Raw genomic sequence first — 14,581 nt, 5'->3', positions numbered from 1 at the left:
TGTGTGTGATTTGCTAGTGCTAGGGCTTGAATTCAGGTTCTTATGCTCTTAGTTGGCTTTTGTGCTTAAGGCTGGAGTTCAAGTCCTTGACCCATTGCTGCACTTTTTGTTTCTTTTTAAAATTCTCACTCTCTTGTGTTTTCCTATGTAGATGGTGAGTCGTGAACGAGGAGTATGTGACTGAGCTAATCCCTCCTCTTCCTAGCTCCAGGAGTCATGTAGTAAATAAGGCATGTGGTTTCACAGGAGAGGGTGGGAGGTACTGGCTTCTAAAAGTTAGGTAGTAGAGATGCTGGTGCACATAAACCTCATTCACTACACATGATAGCACACGATTGCCCAAGACACACGGAATTAGGAAGGAAAAACGTTAAAATTGCTGAGGTTACCCAAACACCCAACACTGAGTCAGGCTGTAAAGGAGGAAATGAGTGGACCTGAGACTCACTCAACCTGCCGGAGACGTTAAGCAGGGGGGGCAGCACGCATGGTCCCCCTCTTTTCGGAGAGTCCCGGAGGTCTGCATGTATCGGCTGACGATGTGAGTGCGCCTGCGCAGGCCGCCATTTCCTGCAGCCGAGAGCTTGGGCTGCGATGTCTGAGGGCAAAATGGCTGCCGGGTCGCCATCGGGCACAAAGCGGCTTCGGCGGACGTCGTACCCGCGTCGGCCGCGAGGTGGCGGGCGAGGATCACAAGTGGCGGGCGCCGCGCCCCGCCCCGCCCCCACGCTGCGGCCGCCGAGAGGGGAGGAGCCGTTCGCGGGGACAGGCGGCAGGGGCGGGGCGGGGACAGGCGGGGAGGGGACTGAAGGGTCACCGTGGGACTGGAGGGCCGGCCGGGGTAGGGAGCTGCCCCGTGCCCTGGAGCTCAGTGAGGAGGGACTTACAACTTCGATGGGAGAGCAGGCGGGCCACGCTACAGCAGGGGATGGGGGATACAAAATGCTAGAATTTTACCTACGTTGCAAAGCTATTCTAGCGGAACTTGTAGACAGATTCTATACTAGGCTAACTCGGTTCTGCTCCCTTTACACGTACAGGAAGAAATAATACAGTACACTGGATTGAGAGCATGGCCTCTGCTGTTGGACTTCAAATCCAAACTCTATATCACTTACTACCTCTGTGGCTTTGCCTGTATTATTCATTCCCTGTTTCTCTATTTCCTTATATGCACACTGGTGGTCATAATATAGTCTATCATGTAATTTATTGTGAAGGCTTAATGACTGCATTAGGACATTTCTACCCACAAATGACTTTATAATGTCAAATGCTGACTTTATAAAGCCTTCAAGTAATATGAAGCACCTATACAGGAATGATTACCTCACTCAGCTGATTGAGGACCCTTACAAAACTTTTCTCTGCTTACCTTTAGTGCCCTGATTTCACTTGCTAACACATTTCCTTCCTATTAAATGTTTGTATTACACTTTCCATCTTAAAAACTGCTCTTGTTTGCATTGGTATGCAGCACATATGGGTTTTACATGAGAAAGAAATCAATTCTAGTTTCTTTTGCTCCCTGAGAACTCTTACTCACCATTGGAGGAATCTAACCTAGATAGTGCCAGATTACAAAGGGAATTGGAAAGGGACAGTCTCCTGTAGGGAATGTGCTTGGCTCCACAATTAGCAGTGGGTGTATTACTCTCCTGGATCTTCCAGCCACACTAATTCCTACACGCACAACGAATGGCTTCAGAAAATCCAATTAATTCCAAATGTAATGCTCACCAACAGCCACCCTCATTACCTATCTGTAACCATTTAACTTCTAGGCACTTCAAATTAACAAAGAAATAACATTGTTCCTCTCCCCATATTATATTGCCCAACAAAGTTGCTAGTGTTTGATCAATATTTCCTTTTCCTGTCTTTGATGGGTTCCACATCCTAAAATCATAGTCTCCCTCCTCCAAGGTCTAGGATAAAGAATTGTCATTCATTCATTTTCCCAAGGTTGGCCTGGATCCCAGATTGCTCCTTTTTTGTATTTTGGGAATTCTTTTTTGGAGGGGGGGGTGTATGTAACAATACAGGTGCTTTCATTCAGAGCCTGGACACTGTCCCTGAGCTTTTGTGCAACACTAGTGCTCAACCACCTGAGCCACCGCTCTATTTCTACCTTTTGGATGTGAAAGATACTTTATTGGACATAAGCATCTCACAGAGTTCTCTGCTCAGGCTCACTTCAAACTATGATCCTCAGACCTCAGCCTCCTGATTAGTAATGAATACAGGCGTGAGCCACAAGTAGGTGCCCAGCTTCCAAATTTCTCTTTGAAGAGTCTTGACTCTGCTCACTAACTTTGACGACAATCTCTGTGAGCACACTCTACAACGCACTATAAAGCTGGAAGTGCTGATTGCTTTACTATCCCTTCTTGGGAACTTTATTTTTACTTTGGTGAAAGAATTACATTGCTTTTAGGACATACTCCCTGAAAAGCATGACCATCACTTTCCATGATACTGTAGCTTGAAAATACAGAACCTGTCTAGTATGGACTTACTGTCCTTAAATAAATAACAGTACCAGGGATGGTGGTCATCGCTTGTTTTTTCTTGGGGTCACCCAACAGCTACTGGAGGCAACCTAGTGATGCCAGAAAATTGCTTCATGTTCAGTGAAATCTGGGTTCTGGGATGGTGCACTCAGGAAGGTGACCTTGTCTTTGTCTCTGGCTCAGGAGTGCCTAGCATCGGAGACAGGGATGGTGTCATGTCAGGAGTACACAAGTAGGAGATGAACTACCAGCTTTCCCTCCTTCTTTTCATCGGGCTGTCTTTGATAGTTTGGTATAGGCATGATGTGAAGCTAGGAAACAACTCGAAAAACCTTCCTGCTCCACATAGCTGGAGAAGAAGAGACTCCCTGCCGGACTCAATGCATTTGTTTATTACACATAGAGACTCCCTTTTCCCGTGACGAATGAAGCGCACTGCGTGGCTCCCGTCTGCTGCGCCCTCAAGGAGATGAGTCCCCATGGCTGCAGCCCGTGATGGCGGCTGTGCCTGCTGCCCCCAGGCGAGTGACCCCCTCCCTCCAACCATGTGCGTTCTCCCCCAGGATCTTGGCCAGTTATGAGGCGAAGAATGCGGGCCCCAAGATCAGTCAGTCCCGGCAGGAGAGATCTGAAGCCCTGGGACGGGTGAAGGAAGAGCCGGCCGCCCCTGCTGAGCAAGCGGAAGCCCCCAGCGCCTTGGAGCCTCTGAGCAGCCATAGTGCGGAGCAGTGTGCGCAAGCGCAGAGCGAGGGCGGCAGGTGAGGACCTCGGTGCATGGGGCATCGGCCAGCTGGAGCTCAGGAGTTTTGTCAAGGGCCACAGCCCAGGTGGAACCTGCTTCCTCCACTCTGTTCCAGGGTGTGATATGCTGCATAGCCTGCTGCATGTGCTGCTGCCTTGTGAGTAGGGTCGTAATGGTCATTGTCACACCAGTTTCTTAGGGAGTAACACACTAGCCTGGGCCTGTAGTAGGTGGATGTGTGTGACCACCTGTTTCTGCACACTAATTCCCGCTGCCTCCCAGACTTCATGTGCACTGCAAGGAGGCTGAAGGCAATTTTTGTATGTACAGTGGTATTGTGCAAATATGACAGACATCATTAATAATACACACTATGAGGGACAGGAGGAGTAGAAGTGAACATAGTAACATGATAAGATACTGAAAGAAAGTCAGCATGACAGAACTAAAATATGTTTTGAGGAATGACAAGAAGGGATGACAGGGCACTGAATGGCGTGATGCCATGTGTGCATGTCTGAGAGACAAAGAATGATGGCACTGGAGGTGACTAGAATGTGGGTGGCAAATTTGCAGCTCCATACTCGCCATGGTCCACACAGCCATGGACACAGAGCACACGCTTCCATGCACTGGATTTATATTGCTGTGGCTGTTAGGACAAAAGAAGTAACCAGCTGTACAGATCAGTGTAGATAGCAGCACAGCCAACATGGCAGCCATTCCGTGCTGCAGGAGACAGGACAAGGTGGAAATGAACAGGCCGCCTGCTGGGGGCGTCCTTGCAAGTTCCTTTCACAGGAATAAAATAAAAATGTGCACCTACCCTGACTTATAAAAGCTCTTATACCATTGTTGTTGCATAAGTAGTCAGTAGAAGGACATTTCACTCAGTGATAGAGCACTAGCTTTGAACATAAGCTGAAGGACAGTACTCAGGCCTAGCCTTCAAGCTCCAGTCCCAATACAAAGAAAATAATATTGCATGCGTCTTTGACTCCTTAGCTCCAGGCCCTATCGGGGCCAAATCCAATGGCAGTGAGTGTACACAGGACCTCCTGTCCTGTCTTGTTTCCTATATTGCTCAGTACTCATACAATCAGCAGTGGGAAACAGGGCAGCAAAGAAGGTGATTGGTTCTTTGCTTCCTTTTGGAGGTGAGGATAAGTGAAGGTGTCACAGCAGGTGTTCCCTGCAGGTGGTATGAGGTTGCAACTGGGTTTGCAGGGCTAAGATATGGTGTCCCAAATGGATATGCCCTAGGCAACAAGGAGCATGGAGCGCGGTGGCGGCAGTGAGAAAGGAAGTGAACTCCTGTCCTGAGAGGACAGTCCCCAACCCTATGACAGCTTTTCACACGCGAGTATGTCAGGACACATAAGTTGTCAGAGGCTCAGGCCAGGGAGCAGCAGGGCAGCACGAGGCAGGACGTCCATGAGGCCAACAGAGAGGGGGAAAAGACTGCAGCAGTGATAAGTGACTGAGAGTAACAAGGAGGAAAATGAGGTGTTCAACGCTGCTCCCCCGGTTGCAGGGCTGGGTAACTAAGTGGGAGGGGCATGAAAGCAAGTAGCAGACAGTGAGGAGCTTGAGGGGTGATTGCACAGATATGGTAGTTTGGGGACCAGGATGAATCGGAAGTGCCTGTGGGCACTGTGAATGACAATGTCCACTATACCCTTAAGTAAACAGGTGTGGAGTGGAGTGCAGGAGTGGCAGTTGACGCTTATCAGCTCGTAGGTAGTGATTGAAGGGAGTGGAAGAGGTTGCTTGGAGCACGTCTTCCGAAGCCAGTGCATAGCAAGCTCCTGTTCTCTGCTTCCCTCCACAAGTGCCCAGGGCCAGGCTCCCATGCAGCCCCTGTCCATGTGGTTTGGGAACACAGAGGGAGCTTTGGTAGCTGTACATCCAAACCTTTACCAATTCCACTCTTGCTCCGTCTCCAAGCAGAAAAAAGAAGGGCATTATGGGCTTTCCCAAGCCCTAATGAAGGGGACGAAATAGAAAGAGATAAAGCCAAGCGCTTGTGGCTGAAGCTTGTAATCCCGGCCACTTAGGAGGGTAAGCTCTAAAGACGGCTCAAAGCCAGCCCAGGTCAGAAAGTCTGTGAGATTCCTATCTCAGATTAACTACCCCCAGATCCAGAAACAGAGCCATGGCTCAAAAAGCAGCTTAGGGACAGCCCACAGGCCCAGAGTTCAAGCCCTAGCATTGGCAAAAATTAAAAAAAAAAAAGTAGAAATCAATGATGGTGACAGGCCTAGGTAAGGAAGAGGGTCTGTAGAGAGGTTCTGAGAGGGAATATTGTGGATACATTGAAGAATTAGACAGGAGTGAAGTCATGTAAGGCAAGCCTGGCTGAACTAGCTTTCCAATGGCGTGTGAGCGCTTGGCAGCTGCCTTGGGGAAGCAGGTTAGGGAGGAGGGGCTGCCATTTGGATTGAATGCATTGAAAAGAGTGTGAGCGAACGTGCACTGAGTTGTGTGGCTAGCACTTCAACGACAGATGTGGGAGCCACGTGGGTTAGCACACCTGCAGGGTGGTGGGGAAGGATTGCTTGAGGGGAAAGCAACATGGAGAGCACACGGTGAGTTTGCTGCTGAAATAGAAGCGGGCAAATGGGAGGGAGGAGGGATGGTGAGCTCATGTGGACTCTGAGAGCTATGGGAAGGAAAGAAGGCTCTGTTTTGGAGACAGATGAGAGGTGGGCCAGGAAAGGCACAAGCCAAAACCTATGGGGACCTTGAAAAATATAGAGACTTTGGTTTTTCTCGGGAATTTTAAAGCTTCTAGTGAGTCTCGTGTGTCAAGGTAAGTACTATAAGCACTGGAGACGCCAATGAGGCCCAGGCCTCACCCTTAACAGTGATACACGCTGACTTGAAAGTATGACGAGACCCTGTGGGAAAATGGAAGGAACCTCCGAGCGAGTTGAAGTGACAGGACACCTTGAGGATAGAGTTTTCTGGGCGGTGAAACAGGGCTGTGGAATACAGGCAGCTTCTCCTGTGCTCATGTGTGGTTTGTGATCAGAAGTAGGAGACTTGCTGTTGGCCAAGTGATGTCGAGAAGAACAATGTTACCTAAGGAGGTGCGGTTGTGGAGGTAAAGTTGTTTTGAACTGGACAGTTACGCGCTCACCTCTCATCCCGCCTTCCACCCCCGCATCATTCTAGGCAGTGCTGCTGCATGCCATCTGCTGAAACAAGAAAGGGGAGCCGTTGTCTCAGGGACACAGGACAAAGTTCATGGCGGCATTTATCAGCTGCAAGTGGATGGACCCTCCCTCAGAGTTTCATTTGCAAAACAGGATGAAAATGTTATTCCTTCACAGTAATAGCTGTGACTATTGGACGTCTCCAAAAGGGAGGAGGCCTGTACCTTGGCTCTTGGAGACTAGACTTTTCAGGTCACAAAAAGCAATGTTAGGGTACGTCAGAGATCAACAAGGTAGATTGCTAAAGCCAAGCCAAGAAAGGATAGTACACAACCCATATATGGGTGGAGGCACATCTGCTAAGAAACTAAATGAGTGCTGTAACATCATGGATATTTATGGTGGAAATATGGGGTGGTTCTTTGGCTTAATTCTACTTTAGGCTTTGAATTCCCCTTTGTTCTGCACACCTGTTGTTGATGTTCTTTTTTTTTTGGTGCTCTGGGGCTTGACCTTAGATCATGGGTTGCCATCCGTTAAGTTTTTCACTCAAGATTGGTGCTTTGCCACTTGAGACAAAGCTCCACTTAGAGATTTTTGCTGGTTAACTGGAAATAAGACTTTCCTGAAGTTTTCTGCCTGAGCTGGCTTTGAAGTGTGATCCTCAGATCTCAGATTCCTGAACAACTAGAATTACAGGTGTGAGCCATCTGCACCCAATTGACTATTTTTATATAATCAGTTGGTCCCTACAATAAGTCTTATCAGTTTACTAAATCTAGGTCATTGTGATGTTGATGTTTGTTTGTCTTGATCATCCTTTTAAACAAAGTATGGGTTTTATCAGGTGCTCCTTTTTAAAGACATATGTCTATCCTTGACAGTACAAATATTTGTCTTCTTTATATATTGCTTGTGATCTATTGAGTTATTTTACCAATTTTTTTCTCCCAAGACAAATGTTTGTTTTTTATGATATTCTTTCTGTGTTCCCAGAGTATAATAATTATTTGAGTAAGCAGGAAAGGTCAGAAAGCCTTAAAAAAAAAAAAGTGTCATAGGTTACTAAAGGAGTACAGAGCTTTTTTTTTTTTAAGTGTATTTTTAATGAAGCTATTCATTAACATAAAGTTTATCTGAAAATCCCTAGCTGTAGTTTCCCATCCTTTGCTTTCCTTGTGCTATGTTACCGCATGACTTCTTTACAATAAACAAGGTGGGATGGGGTAGGTCGAGGAGGGGGTGGGGTGTCCCAGACTCTAAATGTAAACTGGAAGTAATACGTATTCTTGCGCATGCGTGCAGCAAGATCATGGGCACTTGGGCCAGCGTGAGTGCGCTTGGTCACGCGGCCATTTCACGCATTGGAAATATGGGGCTGGAGTGCGTTTGTGGAAATACGATAGTTCTGAAGGTGAAATGGCTGCCAGATCATAATCGTCCTCACAGAGGCTTCTCTTCACGGTGTACTCTATATGGCCACTAGGTGGCGTATGAGGATCACAAATGGCTTTGCTGCTCTGGGCGCCGCCCTAGAAACAGTTCTCACCCCATCCCCCTCTTCGTGGATCTTACAGCCCCTTTGACAATCTAGTGCATAGTAAAGAGCTGCACCTGCTACCTCCTTTATCGAAGCCTCCACAGCAGCCTGGGTTGGAACCCTTTCTCAGATTGTCAGCCCTGGCTATGCTCACAAAACTTCTTAATCTGGGAGCCTGAGGAAACGGTTGGATGGATTGGTTCCTTGCCTTCCCCCCGTCCCCACAATTCAATGTAACAGTTTATGACTACAACGCATGTTTAAATTTTTTCTCATTAGTTGTTTAAAGATATTATAATTCCATAAGTGAGCTTATGAGAACAATGCATCTCGATGAATACATTCAGTGTTTTTCAAGAGCGTGCTGGTAGGTTGCAGATTCAGGACTGGAGAAAGCAAAGATGACAGTGTCTTTCCAGTCAAAACCTCAAAATTTTAACACCGCAGTGAAGTCATGAAGAGTACTTTGCCTTTTTCAATAACAAGACAGTAAAAAGATGAGGTCCCTGGAAGAAAAGACTCCAAGTTTGCTAAAAGTTCAGGATGTGCCTGGCTCCCGTCTGCTGCGCCCTCAAGGAGATGAGTCCCCATGGCTGCAGCCCGTGATGGCGGCTGTGCCTGCTGCCCCCAGGCGAGTGACCCCCTCCCTCCAACCATGTGCGTTCTCCCCCAGGATCTTGGCCAGTTATGAGGCGAAGAATGCGGGCCCCAAGATCAGTGAGGCCCGGCAGGAGAGATCTGAAGCCCTGGGACGGGTGAAGGAAGAGCTGGCCGCCCCTGCTGAGCAAGCGAAAGCCCCCAGAGCCTTGGAGCCTCTGAGCAGCCATAGTGCGGAGCAGTGTGCGCAAGCGCAGAGCAAGGGCGGCAGGTGAGGACCTCGGTGCATGAGGCATCGGCCAGCTGGAGCTCAGGGGTTTTGTCAGGGGCCATACACACACACACACACACACACACACACACACACACACACACACACACTCTGAACAAGCCAGTTACTCTCTGAATGGATGAGTGGCTGGGAGGCAGACACAGAGCAAAAGGAAACAATTCAGGATATATACTACTCACAGTCATTCTGCACAGCTTTCACTTGGAGCTGTAGCATGAGCATGAGACCTCTTAGACCAAGCCTGACAGCCGGTTGCGGCCTGCCCATGTGAGTCACGGTATAGGCACCTGTCAGGCACATCTGCATTCATGCAGCTGGAGGATCTCTGGGGAAGGTATTTGCTTCTGTGGATGGGCCTCAGTGCCAAGTAAACAAGAGCATCCCCTCCACATGGCCACTGGGAGAGCCGCTGGGGCAATGCCTCTGTCCACAGTGCTTACAACACACTGTGAAGCAGTAGCCTGGGGAAATCAGGGCCATGAGGGAAGCCAAGGACCAATGAGGAGCAGGCCAGTAGAGAACGGACAGTGCCACTTGCTCAATGCGCTTTCCTGCAAACAGCTTGCTCTCCTGAGCTCCAGAGAGCAATGCTGTTCACAGCAAGTCACGGTGTTCTCAGTAGGACAACCCAGAGAGCTTGTAGAATATTTTTTCACACTGACAAACAAGCTTTAGTTTTGAACACTATACTTTTCTATAAGCAGTCTACGGTAAGGCTGTGTCACACCCTTAAACATTCTGTGAATTGTCATTTGTAAAACTCGGAGGAAAAACTGCGCTGAGGAAAAGCTCTGTGCTGGTGGCTCACGCCTGTCATCCCAGGTATTCACTGGCTTGAGATCTGAGGATCAAGATTTGAAGCCAGGCTGGGGAAACACATCAGCAAGATGCTGTCTCCAAGTAATCAGGAAAAATCCAGAACTGGAGGCACAGCTCAAGTGGTAAAGCACAAATCCTGAGCAAAAAAAAGCCAAGCAAAAGCACAAGGCCCTGAATTCAAGCCGCAAGTATTGGTACCAAAAACAAAAAGCAAAACCCTTCTATGGGGTAGAACCTAGGGAGTGCAGATACAGAGGCTATCTTCATTTTTATGTTCTTCAGGACTTTATATAAATTTGTTAAGGCTCCTAGAGGGGCATCTAAGGAAAGCTGCACAGGTTGGATCATACACTGTGTGGTCTCTCAATGGATCCAAAGATGTTACAAAACAGAGGGCTGGAAAAAATGTCATGATTTGAGAACATTCTGCACACTTCTACAAGGTGACCTTCACCTCCTCTCTGTGGTGGAAGTTTCTGGCCTCCACATCCAGCTTTGGTTCCTGGAAAGGCACCACTAGCTCCTGTCCCAGCAGGGTGTAGAGTAGAGGCTTCTGATGCAAGGTAGGACTTAACTTGTCAGCATTCCCTCGGGCTTTGAGCTTTGTGGCTGTTTTCCTGCCTCTCAGCTGATATTGATGCATGGCTTTGCTCTGACCTCCCTGGTGGTTCTTTTTGTGCCTCTCAGTTCCAAGAAGTGCCCTAACAGAGATTAGAATTCCCACAGTCAGCCCAGCACCTGCATTATTCATCACAATGACATGCGTCCTTTCCTGCTGGTTTACCTACAAGAAGCCAAGATAGGAAAAATCATGCTCTTACAGGAAGGGCTTCAGGCCTAGCATGTTGGAGCCAGCATGGTCAGAGAAAGCTCTTCTGCTGAGGAAGCACAATTTCAACTGTAGGGGCTTGCCTGGAAATCACCTGGGAAGAAGCAACTTGGGCAAATTAAAGAGTATCGGATAGGGGGCCTGAAAGATGAGCCATGTGGCTGAGGCGAACAGGACAGGAGCTAGGTCTCCTGGGCTAGGTAAACGACACTGGTGGGAGGAAAGTGGGGTATTCCCTGCAAGGGAAAGACAGCAGTGAAGATGGGGGAGGGCTCCTGCTCCTCCACTTGCAGTCCTGAGGAGTTGCCCTGTGATTGCTTGCTGAACCCTTTCCCTTCAGTTCAGGTTTCTGCTCATTCTGCTGGACATGGCTCACAGGATGTCTGCCGGATGTTCAAGCTATTCAGTCAGCTAAAGTTTATTTTCCTCTTTTTCTTGTAGGAAATTCTCTTCTCACTCTTGGTTTTGCATTCTTCCCCCTTCACACACACACCTGTCTGTCCAAGTTCCTGTGGGGTCTCCCCTCCCCTCCTGTCTCCCCTCTGTATCCCTGCGTTACAGGAAGAGACCCAGGGTACACAACGTGCAGTGGACACGCAGGTCCTTAGGCTTTATCTCGAAAGCCATGCTCTCTTGTGGAACTGCAGGCCAGTAAGTGTGGCTGGAGTTTTGGTTGCATAGGACTCAGCTTGAGACTGGGAGGCAGGAAAACTAGGCAGGTGCTCAGTGATGACTGCTCATTCTGGAACCATTTGGATTGTCAAGCACTGGGTTCTCTGGCAAGGAAGTGATAGCCCAGAGCTGGGCCAGGTGGAAGAGCCATATCCAGTGAGACTTGAGTGGCTAAACATGGCAGAGAAGCCCAACTGAGCATAGGGCTGTGTGTGCCCATAGCTCTGGCCCACAGGTGCAGCAGTGAGCAGACATGAGCTGGAAGGAAGAGGTGCTCAGGGGTGCCTGACAGGAGGCCTGGAATTACATGGGGCATTGTGCACATGTTGGCACAGAGAAGGTAGAGTGGGGGTGAAGCGGAACTTAGGCAGACAGAGGCCTGTGAGCTGCATTGGAGGTTGCATTCCAAGACCAGAACCCTGTGTTGCACCGAGTCTGGCAGTAGCCTTCCTTGATGACATGCATCTAACTTTTGTCCTCATTAATATCTAACTTCATTTGGCTTTCTGCCTTGGCCTTGTATTCTCCAGACTTCTTTGCAGGTCCTGGAGGGGGACTGTCCATCTGATGAGAGGCAAGTTGCTCTGTGTCCTCCTTCTCAGAAGGTTAACATCTCCACAAGTTCATCACACAGGTCCAGGACCTTAGCTGCAGTCAGGAGTTAAAAGTGACTGATGGCAGATTGGGGTCTCACAGTACTGAGGCAAGCTGTGACTTCACTATATCTCCACCCAGTCCAGCTGATTTTCTGTTCTATAAAGTGAGAAGTTCATTTGCTGATCTCTGAACACATGAAGTGATTGTAAAGGGAGGAACTGTGAGGGGGTGAGGAGAACCATTGGGAGAAGGGAGGGAGGAAAGAGAAGGTTTTGGGGTGAGTATGAGCTAGGGTATTATATGTATGCATGAAAATAGTACAATGAGGTTCACTAAAAGCTGAAGGGGGCAGGGCTTGGAATGTGGCTTAGTGGTAGAGTGCTTGTCTAGCATGCATGAAGCCCTGGGTTTGATTCCTCTGCACCACATATACAGAAAATGGCCAGAAGTGGCGCTGTGGCTCAAGTGGCAGAGTGCTAGCCTTGAGCAAAAAGAAGCCAGGGACAGTGCTCAGGCCCTGAGTCCAAGGCCCAGGACTGGCCAAAAAAAGAAAAAAAAAAGCCAAGGAGGGAGAGGGTTAACAGAGAGTCATAGAGGCGGTCAATTTAGATAAATGGACAGTACATTTATATATATATATATATATATATATATATATATATATATATATATATATCACAGTTATTTTATAGTAATAAAAATGGGCAGGACACCAAGCACCAGTGGCTCATACCTGTAGTCCTAGCTACTCAGGAGAATGAGATCTCAGATCGCAGTTCAAAGCTAGCCCAAACAGGCAAATCCATGAGATTCTTATCTCCAATTAACCACCAGAAAACTGAAAGTGGCTCTGTGGCTCAAGTGGCGGAGAGCTAACTTTGTGCTAAAGAGCTCAGGGACAGCGCCTAGGCCCAGAGTTCAAGCCCCATGACCAACGAGAGAGAGAGAGAGAGAGAGAGAGAGAGAGAGAGAGAGAGAGAGAGAGAGAGAGAGAGAGAGAGAGAGAGAGAAATGTATTCCAACATTAATACAGTACTCCTGTGTATATCAATATTTTTCTACGTAATAGCAAAGGGTTAGTAAATTACAGACATGGTTTAAAAAATACTGGCATTCTTTTAAAAACCTTGAAGGGAGGTGCCAAGCCTGTGTCTCCATGTGCAGCCCTTCCTCCATTTCTTTTAGGGTGAGAAGCCCATCCAGCTGCGTGGTCACTGTGACTGTCACTGCTCCTTCTCAGCAACCTCACATTTATATTCCGGACTCTCCCAGTGAATTGGAATCCAGCTCAACAACGTAAGAAGGGAGATGTGCTGTTTCCGAAGGGGTTTTCTAGGTACCTGGGGGCTTCTCCTAGGTACCAAAGGACTCTGCTCTCATTTCCTGTTTATCCCCTGTAATGCCTCCCACAGGGAGTTGACATAGTTCAATCTTATCCTGCCACAGTATATTTATTAGGGTCCTTGTAAGCCTGGACATGGTCCTTAGTACCTTTACCCCTTTCCCACTCCCAGTAAGAAGCAGAGACGGTGTATGCGTGGCATTCATGGATACAGCCAGTACCAGGGCTCCACCATCATGGGACCTTGCTCACATTCCCACAGGACATGTGTGTGCTTGTCTGATTCCTATCCCCCACAACCTCATCTGCACCTCTGCTCGCCTCTTAGCCTTCAGGAAGGGTTGACATTGCACGGAGCCTGCCTTGTGAGGGGGTGACTAGAGGGTTCTATGCTAATACCAGGCAGCAGGCAGTTGGTCCTCGAGGACCAACTGTGTGTCATACTGCGTGCAGCATCATGAAGAACCTTGTTCCAGTGTTCCCACAGGCCTGTGCCAGATAAGATCACTTCTAGGCCTGGGGAACTTTAAGAGGAAGGGAGAAGCTAGATGTGACATGGAAATTGTACACTAGCTGAATGCTCCAAATAGAAAGATCTGGAATGGAAAATGATTGAGACTTGAACAATATTGTGGTTATGTGGTAGAAAAAGGCACAGCTACAGAGGAGCAGTGGAATGCCATTGGTGTGAAGGACAAGAAGCTGGGCAACAGGGGGAGGGCGTGGAGATGAGCATGGAGGAAGGTATGCGTCCCCTGGCTACACAGTCCTCTGTTTGAGGGCAAGCTCAAACTCACAGGCTAAGATTTGAGTCCACCGATGACAGCAGGCGAAGGTCTGTCTGTTGCTGCTCTTGGAGTCTGGCATATACAAGCTACCAGCACCTGTAACCTCGACCTTCCTGTCAGCTTCTGCACTTCTTGTTCAAACATGGCTAGGGGACTGATCTACCCTGTGCACTATATCCAGTCCCTTGAAATGTTCTCGTATATTTCCTTCTGTTCTGTGCTTCTGCAGCAAAGGGATTGTGTTTGTGAAGGAGTACATGAATGCTGCTGAGCTGTCTTCTGGGAAGCCAGCCTCTGCACGGTATGGCAGGTAAGAGCGTGTTCCACATCCTTCTTTGTCATCTTCTGCCAGGCCCTGTGTTGCCCTCGTTCCTGCATCTGATTACGTTTTCCAGGGCTCAGCCCAGAGTACCTTCTGGGTAATCTTATTGTTGAAAAGACAAATGGCGTGATTTGCCACTGATGTGACTTTCTGCATTTTTTTTTTTTTTTTTTGGCCAGTCCTGGGCCTTGGACTCAGGGCCTGAGCACTGTCCCTGGCTTCTTCCCGCTCAAGGCTAGCACTCTGCCACTTGAGCCACAGCGCCGCTTCTGGCCATTTTCTGTATATGTGGTGCTGGGGAATCGAACCTAGGGCCTCGTGTATCCGAGGCAGGCACTCTTGCCACTAGGCTATATCCCCAGCCCCGACT

General features: G+C 48.5%; 1 protein-coding gene across 1 annotated transcript in view; it reads left to right on the top strand.

Moving 5' to 3' along the window:
• The window catches only part of Znf185 (zinc finger protein 185 with LIM domain), a 57,241-nt gene that overhangs the window by 31,873 nt on the left and 10,787 nt on the right, over positions 1 to 14,581 (top strand). Inside the window, exons 16-19 of the mRNA XM_048336673.1 lie at positions 3,077 to 3,271; positions 8,627 to 8,821; positions 12,945 to 13,055; positions 14,119 to 14,199. Of these exons, the coding sequence (XP_048192630.1) occupies positions 3,077 to 3,271; positions 8,627 to 8,821; positions 12,945 to 13,055; positions 14,119 to 14,199 (582 nt within the window). The remainder of the gene's footprint in view (positions 1 to 3,076; positions 3,272 to 8,626; positions 8,822 to 12,944; positions 13,056 to 14,118; positions 14,200 to 14,581) is intronic.

The sequence above is a fragment of the Perognathus longimembris genome, chromosome 28 (assembly GCF_023159225.1).
Source record: "Perognathus longimembris pacificus isolate PPM17 chromosome 28, ASM2315922v1, whole genome shotgun sequence".
Lineage (NCBI taxonomy): Eukaryota > Metazoa > Chordata > Mammalia > Rodentia > Heteromyidae > Perognathus > Perognathus longimembris.
The sequence above is the reverse complement of the archived record's forward strand: the minus strand, read 5'-3'. Positions and strand labels throughout refer to the sequence as shown.